Here is a 14,225-nt window from a genome sequence, read left to right on the forward strand (position 1 = left end):
AAACTCTTCGCTGCTGTGTCAAATCTTTTGATTCCTCCAGAAACATCCCAAGATTTGTCACATGGGACAGCCGGGTGTAGACCTACAGATCTCTCATCACACCTGAATAAAATCCCAAATCTTTACGATGGCAAGGCGGGCAAGGACTCTCCCCAACGCCCCGAGCGAACTCCTCAGCCTCTAACTGGCGCCCAGGGTCTATCTGTGCATAGCCTGCTCTCGACCACCCCCTCCCAGCAGGCATACCGATCGGGCGTGACTGTCGTCTCCCCCGATTTCTTTCAAACCCATCGAATTGATTTACATCTCTTAGTTAATTCTATCCAGTATTTCTGCGTGTTCTAGCAGAAGAGGGTCTACCATTTTCTGAGACCACTTCAAAAGACTCTTTTACAATGCTCCCAACCCGGGGAGCCAAGTATAAAGAAAGTGAAGGTCATGCTTCGTAAGCGGCAGAGCCAAGATTTAAACCCAGTTCTGGGGGCACCTGGGTGGCTCAGTCGGTTAAGCGTCCGACTTCGGCTCAGGTCACGATCTCCAGGTATGTGAGTTCGAGCCCCGCGTCAGGCTCTGTGCTGACAGCTCAGAGCCTGGAGCCTGTTTCAGATTGTGTGTCTCCCTCTCTCTGACCCTCCCCCGTTCATGCTCTGTCTCTCTCTGTCTCAAAAATAAAATAAATGTTAAAAAAAAAAAAATTTTTTTTTTAAATAAACCCAATTCTGTCTGACACCAAAGCCCTGTTCTTTCCTTTTAATACTACACGGGCTCTCAAAATTGGAATTACTTGGCTAAATAAATGGTGCTTGCCAAAGGAGATTAAAGTACTTTTTAAAACTGCCATTAGTAACGATTAAGAGTTCCAGCTTAACTACACTTTTACCAGTATTTGGTTATTAAAGGTGAAAGCATCAAATGCACTGTTTTAATTAGTTTGTGTTTTTCATTACCAGCAAGGGTAAGCTGTACCCATTTTCATTTCTACTTCTCTTTTTACGCTTCCGTGCGTTGATTCTGCATGAGGGAGGCCGCCTAGGGTACAACACAGAGCAACGGATAAACACGATCACAACCAGGGCCTACTTGGAAAAGAAGTAACTCCTTATTACCCGAGATCAAGGAAGGAGAAAAGTAAATTTACTAAAATATTTCTTTATTTGAATAAGGTCAATGTCATTTCTCGAATTTCAGCTAGCATCAAATAACAATCAGAAAAAAAACACTTGACAAAATGTTATCCAATCGAAATTACCAGTGGATAGAAAACCCTTTTAAACTTTAAAAGAAATATATTAAACAGGCAAACATACAGGTCTAAAAAGTTGCAAGTGGTGATTTTACATTAGATCTTATAAATAAAAAACCCCCCCATATAGTCGTTTGTTCACTATCTCCCTGCAGTAAGCACATGGACAGGAAAAGATAATCACATCTTAATATTCACAACTGCTATTGAAATTCTTTACAAAGATCGTTATCTCTGCAATGCATCGGGTCAGGCAACCCCTTGTTCAAGTAATTTCTGTTTTCCCCAAGTTATCAAAAAGGACAATTGTCTGAGATAAAATGCCACGAAATTTGCAATCAGGAAAGCAAAAGGCTTTAGCAGGCGGACTCTGAGATGGGAGTTTTCACGGCTTGACCATGATCTGGTGATTCTGGAAGTTTAAAAGCCATCAACCAAAGTGCCGAGAGCTACAGGCAACAACCTGGGTTTGGCGTGTGGCTATTGATAAACCAAGAGTTTTAGTAAAAAGGACCTTACTTGTTAATTATAACAGAATCAGTGCACGTTTGCTAATGTCATTGATGATGACAACGTTATATTATGCTCTCAGCTCAGCTTTAAACCAAAAGAACGAAAGACTTCTTTTTTTGCATTCCTCATCCCGGTGGTTCTCAGACATGAGTGCGCTCAGAATCAGCTGAGGTGCTTGTGGAACACGACATCCTGAAGCCCCGCCCCTGAATTCTGATGCAGGTGCCTTAGAACGGAGCCCCGGAATCTGCATTCTGCACAAGCACACCGTGACCCAGATGGTCCACGGACCACATTCTGAGAGGCGCTGATGAATACCTCCTTGAATACCTCCAAAACATCGTTTACTGTCTGAGGCTTCACAGGGAAGTTTCAAGCTGAATAAGACATTTGAACAATCAGAGCACAAGTACATACGTTAAATAAAAGCACTAGCCACGGTGTAATTGGATTTCTTTTTAAAAGTGGCATCGTAAGCACAATGAGTTGCACTAAAAACTTAAAATCAATTTTGTTTTAATCCAAGGCACCTGTAAAATACTTGCTGGTGTGAGAGAAGTCAACAAATTCAATTATACAAAATAGTACAGAAATGAAAGGATCCTGGCAGTGACTGATTTCTCCACAGAGCGAATATTTTTCTTCAGAAAGGAAGCTACCTGAAGTCTGTGATTTGGAGGAAAAGAAACCGAATTTCAAATGATATGACGAAGAGCCTGTGCGAACTGCTTTACTAAGTGATTTTCAAGTACATGAAATTTCTAAGTAAAGGAGAAAAAGGTGCACGTGCTCTCGTAGACGCAGCTGCCCCCCCCCCCCGCCCCGGGTCAGGAGCGGCCGCACGGCCCCTCCGCATGCGGCGGACGCGGGGCACACATGTCCGGTTTTCCTGCCGGACGTCCGGGCACGTGTGACCGCGGTTTTGTAACACTGGACAGTGTGCGTGCAGCCTTTCATCTCAAGAGGACCTCCCAACTGTCACAGCCCGCAACCTCAACATGCTTCGGAAGGGTTTTGTCTTTTTGTTTTTCTACAAATTAAAAGTAAATTCTGTGATGATGTCTCTGAAACGTGAATTTCAGAATGTTACTGCTACCAAGGACACACATCAGAGAAGCATGTTCTCTGTGAAAGTGACCCAAGCGGAGTGGGCAGTTACCAGAATATTCTCGTTCAGCGTTCCAGGATGAACGTTAATCTAGAAAGCAAGGCTAGGACTGTGTGCGTATACAGTATGGAGCAGGTACTGCTGAAATGCAGAGTTCCCCACAGCCTTCGTAGAGACTTTAGGCAGTTAGCCCAATCTGTGGATGACATTTGAGAACAAATTCAGGAAGGTCCAGAAGAATGAAACAGTACTGTTTTGTAACACAGTATTATTTTGGCTTCTGTGACAAAGGACAGATAACTACTGAAGAGTATTTTGCAGTAAAATAGTAAAAAATAGGTCTACGTCAGCTGTGAAAACATGAGGTCTGCATTTTAAAATGTCCTTTACCGACCGTTTCTAGAATACCTAGAACAACTATGTACAAAGACTACAATAACCCCTTCCAGTCTGACATTTCAAGGTCCAGCTTCCTCACAAGTGCTTCACAATATCCTTAGTTCTGGCATTAAAAAAAAAAAAGAAATCGGAACTATTAATTCTATTTTTCAAATGTTGCCTTCAAAATCTTAACACTGCTTCTACTACAGACTCCTTGATTTAAACGACACCAGATGATATGGAGTCACATTAACCAAAACGTAGTGCTAGGTTTTGTGAACTTGACCCTCAGGACATGCCATCAGAGCTGAATTTACACACTGTACAACATGCCAGAAATAAGTTCCTTAAATTACAAATAACCTTAAAATCATTTTCATAATATTGAACGGACACTGTTGGAATGCAGGCGTCCGAGAACGTGAGCAGCCGTGAAATGAACGTTACCAGGCAGAAGACCTATAAAAACCATAATCAGAGGAACGTTTTCACCTAAACGGTTTTTCAGGCAAAGAGCAGCTATCAACTTTCTTCCAAAATTCCCTTTAAAAGTGAAATGTATCACGGATAATCGGGAGGGAAAAATACTTCAACACTCTGAAGCCTATTCTCTAGATCCTAAAGCTCTCAGACAAAATATTCTTTGATTTCAAAGGGAACTGCATTGAAAGGCCTGCAGGACTGGGTCACAGAGTGGGAAACTCTGATCTCTAACAAAAGACTCTGGTTACAAAATGGACATGATGGGGAGCTCTTAGACCACAGAGTTGGTGGGGGGGGGGGGCAGGAGGGCAAGTATATTTATGTTAAATAAAGAAACCTCCAACACTGGAGACGTAGGGGTAACTTTCACATCTGGAGGGTGCCCCCAGTTTCTATTATTTACCATCTTCTTTATCAATATTCTGTTCAGTGGCTGTATTCTACTGGCCAGAAATTCACTGAAATTTAAATAGATTTATGTACTATGCACAAATTTACATGTGGTTGTCTTTGTTTTAAGGTTTATTCTTACCGCAAATCAAGGTTTAAACAGTTATTTTATACAAAATTTAATAATTTAGACTATGAAGCAATTTAAATACTTAAATTCCCTCAAAAAGACAACATTTTGTACACACATACATGATGAACACATAGGAAAATGGTGGTCAAAAGAATTTTTTGGCAGCTGCTTCTTGCTGAGTCCTAAGGAAAAAGAGAAAGAAAAAAAACCTGAAAGTTCTGTATGTTTTACTTTAGAAAGAACAGGACTGTTTAAAGTTGAAATACACATTGTCTTTTGGAGTAGAAGATACACTAAGATAAACATACGAATATTCTATACGTGCATTCCCACGTGCCTGAAATAGACTAGAAACAACATTTGCTTTGTGTAAACTGAATTCTATAAGTACTGAAAGCTCTGTAATGAGCACCGAGGACTCTGAGCATTTAAACTTAAACAAGTACAGAAAAATGTTCAGTTACATGTTAGAGACTTACCTATACATGATATAACCCACGAATAACACCGTTTGTACCACTACAAATATAACAAAGTGCATCGTAGATAAACACGATGGAAATGGTGGTAGTTCTGGGCATTTCGGCCTTTCATTTGATGGCTGTAAGGCAAAGGACTCTGTGTTATGGTTAGTCAAATTGGTATTTTAGAAAAAGAAGTAAATGTGCGATCTTTACAAAATTCATGGTGAACTACATAAACTAAAGCATTTCATTTATTCATCCCATAAATATCTTCCACCCCTGTAACTTTTACCACCTTTTAAAGTTCATTTATTTATTTTTTTAGTAATCTCTACACCCAACGTGGGGCTCAAACTCATGACCCCAAGATCAAGAGTCTCGTGCTCTTCGGAGTGAGCCAGCCAGGCGCCCCTACCACCTGACTTTCTGAAAGAGTAGATGATACTGGAAGGCCTCCACCTTCGCGGTCCAGTCACTAACTCGTTGCCATCTGGCCCGAATCGTCATCACAGTGATGATGAATATTTTGTGCTCTTGACGGTCACAAACCACGAATTCCCTGGACACATCCGGTTTATACTGGCTGTACTAGAGTAATTATCAACAGTATCCCCTTCTCAAAAGTGTTCTGGTTCAGGCAATTACATGGTTACATTCTTCGGCACCAACACTGTGGTTGGTCATGTGGTTGCCAACATTCTTCGGTACATGTGGATCCACAGCATCAACCTGGTCATTGCAACACAGCCTGAAGTTGGGAGAAAATAACCTCAAACGGAGCTAAGGGAATAGGCGATAATGCTTTGGATGAGAGGTGATGGTCAGTAAGAAAACTATTAAGTCATATTTGAAAAATATGTATATGCAAGACATATATAAAAAAATAGTTAAGAAAGACAGTATCTAAAAATATAAAGGAGACAAGATTACATGTTAAAGACCTAAGTTCTTCCCTTCTACCACATACTAACTAATGACCTTAGGAAAGTTATTTAACATATTAATTTTCTTTCCTAAAAAACAACAGATATTTTTTAAAAATCTGGTATTAGGACTTCCAGGAAGGTAGACTACATAATATGGACCAACTCACAGAAGACAACTGGCAGACCTAGAAACAAATCCAATCGAAAACGAACACCTGTCTGGGGGCGCCTAGGTTGAGCGTCCAACTCTAGATTTCAGCCTAGGTCATGATCCCAGGATTGGGCGATCGAGCCCCGAGGCAGGCTCCATGTGGAGTATAGGGCCTGCCTGAGATTCTCTTTCTTTCCCTCTGCCCCCTCTCCTGCTCATACACGCGCGCCCTCTCTTAAGTACAAGAACAAAACAAAAGACACCTGTCTGCAGGCAAAGGCAGCGAACAAGATAGCAAGAAATTAAGGGATCAGCATTTTAGGGGGGAAAAGAGGCCAAAGGAAGACAACTTTAAGTCCATGGATCAGGGGTCAGTGGCTCAGTCGGTTAAGCACTGGACTTTGGCTCAGGTCACGATCTCTTGGTTTGTTGAGTTCAAACCCCACATCACGGTCTGTGCTGACAGCTCAGAACCTGGAGCCTGGCCTCAGATTCTGTGTCTCCCTCTCTCTGCCCCTCCCCTGATTATGCTCTTTCTCTCTCTCTCTCTCTCTCAAAAATAGACATTAAAAAATTTTTTTAAATAAAAAAAAAAAAAAACCATGGGTCAGAGAAGAAATTAAAATGGAAGTTACAAAAACGTTTATCGAAAGATTAATATAAATACTCCATATAGGGGCGCCTGGGTGGCACAGTCGGTCAAGCGTCCGCCTTCAGCCAGGTCACGATCTCGCAGTCCGTGGGTTCGAGCCCCGCGTTGGGCTCTGGGCGGATGGCTCAGAGCCTGGAGCCTGTTTCCGATTATGTGTCTCCCTCTCTCTCTGCCCCTCCCCCGTTCATGCTCTGTCTCTCTCTGTCCCAAAAATAAATAAACGTTGGAAAAAAAAATTTTTTTTAAATAAAAAAAATAAATACTCCATATAAAAAATTACGGGATAGGAGGAACATTTTCTGCTTCCACCTCTGAAGGGCTGACTAGGAACAGCTCTGTCACCTTGACAACAAGACAAAATATACGAAACACCTGTTAACAAACACCGGCCACAGGCAGTGGCCCGGAGGTAGATTCTGCATACAGGGGGGGCCCCCAGAGAGAAGCGAGTGGTCCTACTGAGCTAAGTCAGATACTGTATTTTAGGGAGGCTAAGGCGGCTGCATGTGGCAGAATATGAAAAAGGGTAACAGCAGAGACAGAAGTCTCTGAAGTTTGCAGAAGAGTCCTTCAAATCTTTGGCTGAATCTAATCTGTACGTGCGTGGTGCAAAACTCCACATGGCTAGGGGAGAACTACTCCAAGCAAGAGGCCAGACAACTCCCAGAGCTCACGGGAAGGGCCAGAACAGTCTGTTTTCCCACCAGCCAGCCAGAGACACCACTACAGTGGGGAGAAATGAACTCTTAGACTGGCGGTTCTCAACCAGGGGCAGTTCATTTGGCCAGAGGACAGCTGGCCACGTCTGACGACATCTGGATTGTCACGACTGGGAAGTGCCACTGGCACCCAGTGGGTAGAGGCCAATAACACATAGAATGGTTTCCCACACACAAAAAAGTTTGTGGTGCAAAATATCAACGGTGCTGAGAAATCCTAACCAGACCCATCCTAAAAGGTATGCTTAAAAAACATACCTTGAAGAGATCAAAACTAACCCCCCAAACTTAAGTGTAGACCACAACAAAGTCGAATACTATTTAAAGGAATACAACAAAATCCAACAACCAGTAACATAAAAGTAGCAACGTTCAGCATCCAATGAAAAATTACCAGGTATGCCAAGAAGGAAACTTGACCCAGTCTTAGGAGAAAAACTAATCAGTAAAAATAGACCCAGAAATGACACAGATGATGGAATTACCCAAGAAAGACATTAAAACATACTGTAAACATGATGTCTGGGCTTACGAATGTAGAGAAAAATACAAACATGATGAGGAAATGGAAGATATAAAAAAGGGACCCAAATGGAATTTCCAGAGACTAACACACAAAAAGATACTTTGGAGGAGATTAGCAGGACATTAGACACTGCAGAAGAAAACATCAAGAAACCCGAAGACGTGGCAATAGAAGTGATCCACAACTAAAAAAAGTCTAACAGAGGTGCATTTGAGCAGCTCAGTTGGTTCAACATCTGACTCTCGATTTTGATTCCTGCGTCCGGCTCGGAGCTGACAGCAGGGAGCCTGCTTGGAATTCTCTCTCCCTCTCAAAATAAACAAACACACATTAGAAGAAAAGAAACGAAAAAAACTAACAGGAAAAAAAAAAAAAACCTGAAAGAAACATGGCTAAAAATTTTCCAAATTAAAGACAGCTATAAATGCATAGAACCAAGATATTAAGCCCCAAGCAGAAGAAAAACAAAAGCAAAGCATATCATAATGAAACTGTTGAAAATCAGTATTACATTAAAATCTTAAAAGCAGAAAAAAACACATTGGGCACAGAAAAACAAAAGACTGACAGCCTTCTCGTTAGGAATTATCGTATAAACTACGATACAATCACACGATGGCGTTCACGTGCCTATAAAAGCAGTAAGGAAGCTCTGCACACTCCTGTGGCCGTGTGGAGAAGGGAAGAAAGCAGGGAGAAGACAGACGCACAGTATATGCTACCATCCGTAAGAGTAGGGGAAGATTTGACAATGGTTTCTGCTTATCTTAGGAAAAGAAACAATGGAGGGATAAACTACACACTGCACCCCACCCCCCCGCACCAATTCATTTCTCTCATTATAGAAGTAGCTTGAGCATCTTTTCATACATGTACAAGCTTCTCCTTTTTTTTTTTTTTTTTAATGATTAAAAAAAACTGTTTATTTAGTGTGAGAGAGAGGGCGAGAGCATGAGCAGGGGAGGGGTAGAGACAGGGAGAGAGAGAGGATCCCGAGTAGGTTCTGCACTGTCAGAGTGCAGAGCGCAGAGTCCGATGCGGGGCTCGAACTCGCAAACTGTGAGATCACAACCGGAGCCGAAATCAGAATCAGATGGTTAAGTGACTGAGGCACCCACGTGCCCCAGTACAAGCTTTTCCCATGAACACCATTCATTTCTCCAGCACATCTTTAATTGGGTTGTTTCACACTGAATTTTTAGTGTTGGTCATTTTGAGGAGACTGGATCACAAGAGGAAGCGGCAAGTGCTACAAGCACTTGTGAATTTGATAAGGGGTTTGAAGGGCAGTAAGGCAGTTAGGGAAAAACTTCCAAGCGAAAGACTTACAAGCACCACAGGCCCATTGTCCAGTGTCGTCTCTTATGCACATCCAACTTGGAAAACTGTTACCTATTTTTATCGTTATGGCCAATCTCTAAAAACGTACCTGGGCTTATACTTAAAAAACAGGCCTAAGAAAGTAAAATACCGCCCCCCCCCCAAAAAAAAACCAGAAGAACTTTTAAAAAGTGCACGAAGTAAGACAGGAAAAGCTGTTGGAAAAAAGAAGAGTCTCGCCTCAAGAAAGGCCACAGTCAGCCAGCGTCAGACCTGTGCTTCCCACAGCCCAGGCAGAGACACGGGCTACTCAGCAGCCATGAGTCTTGCTGTGTCTCAGTGAAGGGTCAAGAGATACCACTTTAAGCTGTTCATCTGACACCACTGCTGAAAATAAGACCTTTTTTTTTTTAAAGGAAAATTTACAGAAAGAATCTAGGAAAATAAGTCAGAAACTGCGACAGCTCCAATGATAGGAATAACAAGTTTTTTTAAAAATTCTATTCAGTAGGGTGTGGGAGCATGGAACATATAGACATTTGGATCGTATGGAATAATTTCACCTTAAATATTAAAAATGAACATTAGTACTCAGTAAAAAGTTCAAATATTTTCAGCAGAATACGTGTTCTCCCTGGGGCTCCTGGGTGGCTCAGTCGGTAAAGCATCCGACTTCAGCTCAGGTCATGATCTTGCAGTTTGTGGGTTCAAGCCCCATGTCGGGCTCAGAGCATGGAGTCTATTTCAGACTCTGTGTCTCCCTTTCTCTCTGCCCCTCCCCTGCTTGTGCTCTCTCTCAAAAATAAGTAAACTTTTTTTTAAAAAAGACTTAATAAAAAGAAAAGAGAAGGAAAAGAAAAGAAAAGAAAAGAAAAGAAAAGAAAAAAGAAAAGAAAAGAAAAGAAAAGAAAAGAAAAGAAAAGAAAAGAAAAGAAAAGAAAAGAAAAGAAAAGAAAAAAGAATATGCGTTCTTCCCTTTCTAACTAAGGACGGCTGACAATTATAAAAGCAGAAGGAAAAGAGCTTACCGTATTTCGCTGCACCAAGTGATCTATGTCCCTCTTCACTATGTGGAGGTGTTCTTTGATGTCATTGAAGTGCTGGGTCGACTCATAAACTCCCCCTGCAGATCCCGGATGCTGGAGGCCACTGACCAGTCTGACGGTGTCACTCATGGAATTCCTGAAACAGAAAATCCCCTTAAACAAGAGAAGTGCTAGGAAAATAATTTTTTCAGTCACATATTTCAAGTGGTTGGATGTATTTCTAAGCCCAATATGGTAGATTATTAAAAAAATCAATATTTAGAAATACTGAATTGTCTTCAAGATTGGAAAATAATTTACAAAACTACAACTTAACATTGCATCTTTCTTTTACTACACAGATCACCTAAAAATAGCCACATAGGGAACACCGCTAAATAATTTGTGTTAAAACCAGTATCGTAAATGGATACTGAATAATATAATAGCTGATACTTTTTTTCAAATGTTATTTTGAGAGAGAATGCGTGAGCAGGGGGAGGGGCAGAGAGAGAGAGGGAGGGAGAGAGTCCCAAGCAGGCTCTGTCTGCACTGCCAGCGCAGAGCCCGACGTGGGGCTCGATGCCGTGAACCATGAGATCACGACCTGAGCTGAAACCAGAGAGTCACATGCTTAACTGACAGAGCCACCCAGGCGCCCCAATAATGGGTGATACTCTTAATGGACTCAGATCTAAGTGTTTAATGTTGTGCAATAAAGGATTAACTCATCAGGTCTGGACTGCACAAACCCTGCATATTCCAAAGGTTTTTAGGACCGGCCCTTGAAATATCTTGCCTAATAAGGGCCTCCTTCTCTACCTGGAGCCTTGGGCCATGCCAGATGGTTTAGGCTAACAATGTGATTTACGTTTTTGTTTGCATGTGGCCCATGTGGTATCAGTTTGACCTCTAGGGGGACTGGAGACTGAGCAGTTAAAGTCAGTTACATGCGTGCTCCACGCCTATGTGACTGACCCCTAAACCCTGGACACTAAGGCTTGGGTGAGCTCCGTTGGTTGGCAAAGCTGTGTGCGTGTCACTCATCGCTGCTGGGAGGAATAAGCACTGTTCATGCAACTCTACTGGGGAGGACAACGGGGGAGGACAGCTTGTGCCTGGTTTCTCCTGGACTCCACACCAGGCATACGCCTTCCATCTCTGCTGGGTTTATTTTATATCCTTTCATTATAATAAATCACAACTGTGCGTACTTCTAGGAAATCACAGAACCTGGGGGTAGTCTCAGGGACCCCTTAGACAAATGTATTTCTACCTATTTTTCTACGCAGTTCCCTCATATAGCTCTTTATACAAACCTAGAACTTCAACTAGAACCCAACTAAAGAAGCACTTGTTTCAAATACGAAGGGAAAGCTGGCTGTTTGGCACACTGGTGTGTCGGTCTCTGATGTGGTATCTTTTTGGAGAGTAATTTTGACCTTATAGGACATTTTACTTTATGCACAACTTCAAATACAATTTCCCTGTAAGACGTGCTTCCACTATTAGATGTAAGACAAAGAGTTCTAACACTGAGTGTGACCTTTGGTTACGAGTTTGAACACGATAGTAAGAGACTACAAAGGTTTTTGTTTGTTTGTTTTAAGTAACAGCAGAAATGTAACAAAACTATTTACTAAGAAAGAAAGGAAGATTCATGAATTTCAAGTTACCCGAAAACGTCATTTTACTTAAAAAGCTCTATAAATGCAAGCAGTTTATGTTATTAACATTTATATTATGATATATCTCCAAGTGTAGGGATTTTTTGGTGAGGTAGATAAAATACGAGTGGATGGGCAAACTGATGGATATGCAAGGGGTCTCCACACTAATCTCTCTACTTGTGTGTATGTTTGAAAACGGCCATAGTCTTTAAAAATCCTTACGGGTCTCCATAACCTCTTTGTGGCTCATCTTTCTAACTCTGTTTCCTAATGCTCTATTTTATGTCTAGACTCCTGTTGTCGCTGAAGATATCTTTCACTTGAAGCCTCTGGTCCATGTTGCTTTTCCTGGTTCTGACCCTTCCCTCCAAGAGCAACATCCTAAAATGGAAAGCCTAGTTCAAATGGCTGCCTTCCTCTAGTCTCCTTCCCGTGAACCTTCAATGCCAAATGCAGCCATACCCTAAACACACACACACACACACACACACACACACACACACACACACACATTTTCTTCTCTGTAACTATAAATGGATTTTCTTCCTCATTGAGCACATGCTCCCCCAGAAAAGGGGGCATGTCTCTGATTTCCTGACAATGCCTTTGACAGTTATAGTTCAATTTGGATAAATGAATAAATAAGTTACCTAACTTATTTCCCTGGAGTAAAATATAGTTCAAGAACTAAAAGCTTTTCCAGTTAAAAAATGGGCAGAAGGCACGAATAGACATTTTTCCGAAGAAGACTTCGAGATGGCAACAGACACATGAAAAGATGCTCAACATCACTCATCATCAGGGAGATGCAAATCAAAACCACAGTGAGATATCACCTCACACCTGCCAGAAGGGCTAAAATTAACAACACGGGAAACAACAGATGTTGGTGAGGATGCAGAGAAAGGGGAACACTCTTACACTGTTGGTGGCAATGCAAACTGGTGCAGCCACTCTGGAAAAGAGTATGGAGGTTCCTCAGAAACTTAAAAACAGAACTACCCTACGACCCAGCAGTTGCACTACTAGGTATTTGTAGTGCAAAAACATACCGATTTGAAGGGATACACGTACCCCGAGTTTACAGCAGCATTACCAACAATAGCCAAGTTACGCAAACAGCCCAAATATCCATGGACTGATGAATGGATAAAGATGATGTGGTGTACGTGTATACATATGTGTATACAAACATAGACACACACACTGGAATATTAGCTATAAAAAAGAATGAAATCTTGCCATCTGCAATGATGTGGATGAAGCTAGAGTATTATGCTAAGTGAAAGAAGTCAGAGAAAGACAAATACCATATAATTTCACTCATATGTGGAATTAAGAAACAAAACATAGATGGGAGAAAAAAAAGAGAAGGAAGCAAAACATAAGAAACTGAACTATGGCGAACAAACTGAGGGTTACTAGAAGGGATGGGCTGGATGCATGATGGGTATCCAGGAGGGCACTCATAATGAGCACTGGGTGTTGTACGTAAGGCATGAATCACTAAATTCTACTCCTGAAACCAACATTACACTATATGTTAACTAACTAGAATTTAAATAAAACTTTGGAGAAAGAAAAAAATTTTTAATAAAAAAACAGGGAAATACTTACACATGTAAGTAAAAGTTCAAAAAAAATTAAAAAAATAAAAAACAAGAAAAAGTAAAAGCTCTCCCGGAAGAAAACAAAAAAAAGAGGAACTCAAATGTCAGAATTACTTAGAAAGACCAGTCTATCAAGGCTGAACGTTAAGTATAGTCAATCTCCAAAAATTACATTTGAGTTATATGAACAAGACTTTAAAACTTGCTACAAAATATCTCAAGTGCTTTCTGAATAAATGGCACGTGTTGATTAAAATTTCCTAATGGCACACATGCTCGAGAAAACTCACGGGAGTCTAAGCTCTTCCGTTAAAACTCAAATTAAGGATTATATTTTAATGTGCCTAAATACTTAGCAAGAACAAAGTATCCCAAAATATAGAACTTCCTCACGAATCTGCATTTAAGAATATTGCTTCCCAGAAGCATGCAGCTGCTTACACATAAATGTCTCTTTAATACACAGAGACTGAGTCACTTAATGTGTTCCCATTCATTCTTTCATTCATTCGCCTGTTGACCGTGCCAACATAGATTTGGCACGTGTTATGAGCCAGGCGATTTTTAGGGACAGAAATGGAGAGAAAAGTGGAGTTCCCACCCTGCTGACACTGGTGGTCTGGCAGGAGAGCAACGTGACGGAGGCACGTCTAGAGCTCCACGAAGAAGGGGCGTTCATCTCAGCGGGGCCCTGAGAGTGGAGTGTTGAAGGATGAGGAGGGTTCCATGGAGGTGGGACTGGTGGAAGGAGGGGACAGGTCAAGGGAGTGAGAGAGAGAGGGGGCTGGAGAACCCTAGAGAAAAACACCCTCTGAGGGATGTAAGGAGGAGCCACAAGTGAAGAAGGCCCAACTGAAGCAGAGGGGCCAGAGAGCGAGTGCTACACGGGGACATCTTAAAATGTCCCCAGT

At 41.6% G+C, this 14,225-nt stretch overlaps 1 protein-coding gene across 3 annotated transcripts in view; it reads right to left on the minus strand.

Annotated features, from left to right (window-relative positions):
• Positions 1-1,133: 1,133 nt before the first annotated feature.
• Positions 1,134-14,225, minus strand: part of LMAN1 (lectin, mannose binding 1) — a 34,145-nt gene continuing 21,053 nt past the window's right edge. For 2 of the 3 annotated variants that reach the window (XM_015076670.3, XM_015076668.3), the window contains exons 11-13: positions 10,038-10,191; positions 4,731-4,852; positions 1,134-4,433 (exon numbers count right to left, since the gene is read on the minus strand). In XM_015076670.3, coding sequence (XP_014932156.1) covers positions 4,397-4,433; positions 4,731-4,852; positions 10,038-10,191 — 313 coding nt within the window. In that variant the 3' untranslated portion in view covers positions 1,134-4,396. The remainder of the gene's footprint in view (positions 4,434-4,730; positions 4,853-10,037; positions 10,192-14,225) is intronic. The other variant, XM_015076669.3, reaches the window with a different exon arrangement.

The sequence above is a fragment of the Acinonyx jubatus genome, chromosome D3, assembly GCF_027475565.1.
Source record: "Acinonyx jubatus isolate Ajub_Pintada_27869175 chromosome D3, VMU_Ajub_asm_v1.0, whole genome shotgun sequence".
In the NCBI taxonomy this organism is placed as follows: Eukaryota; Metazoa; Chordata; class Mammalia; order Carnivora; family Felidae; genus Acinonyx; species Acinonyx jubatus.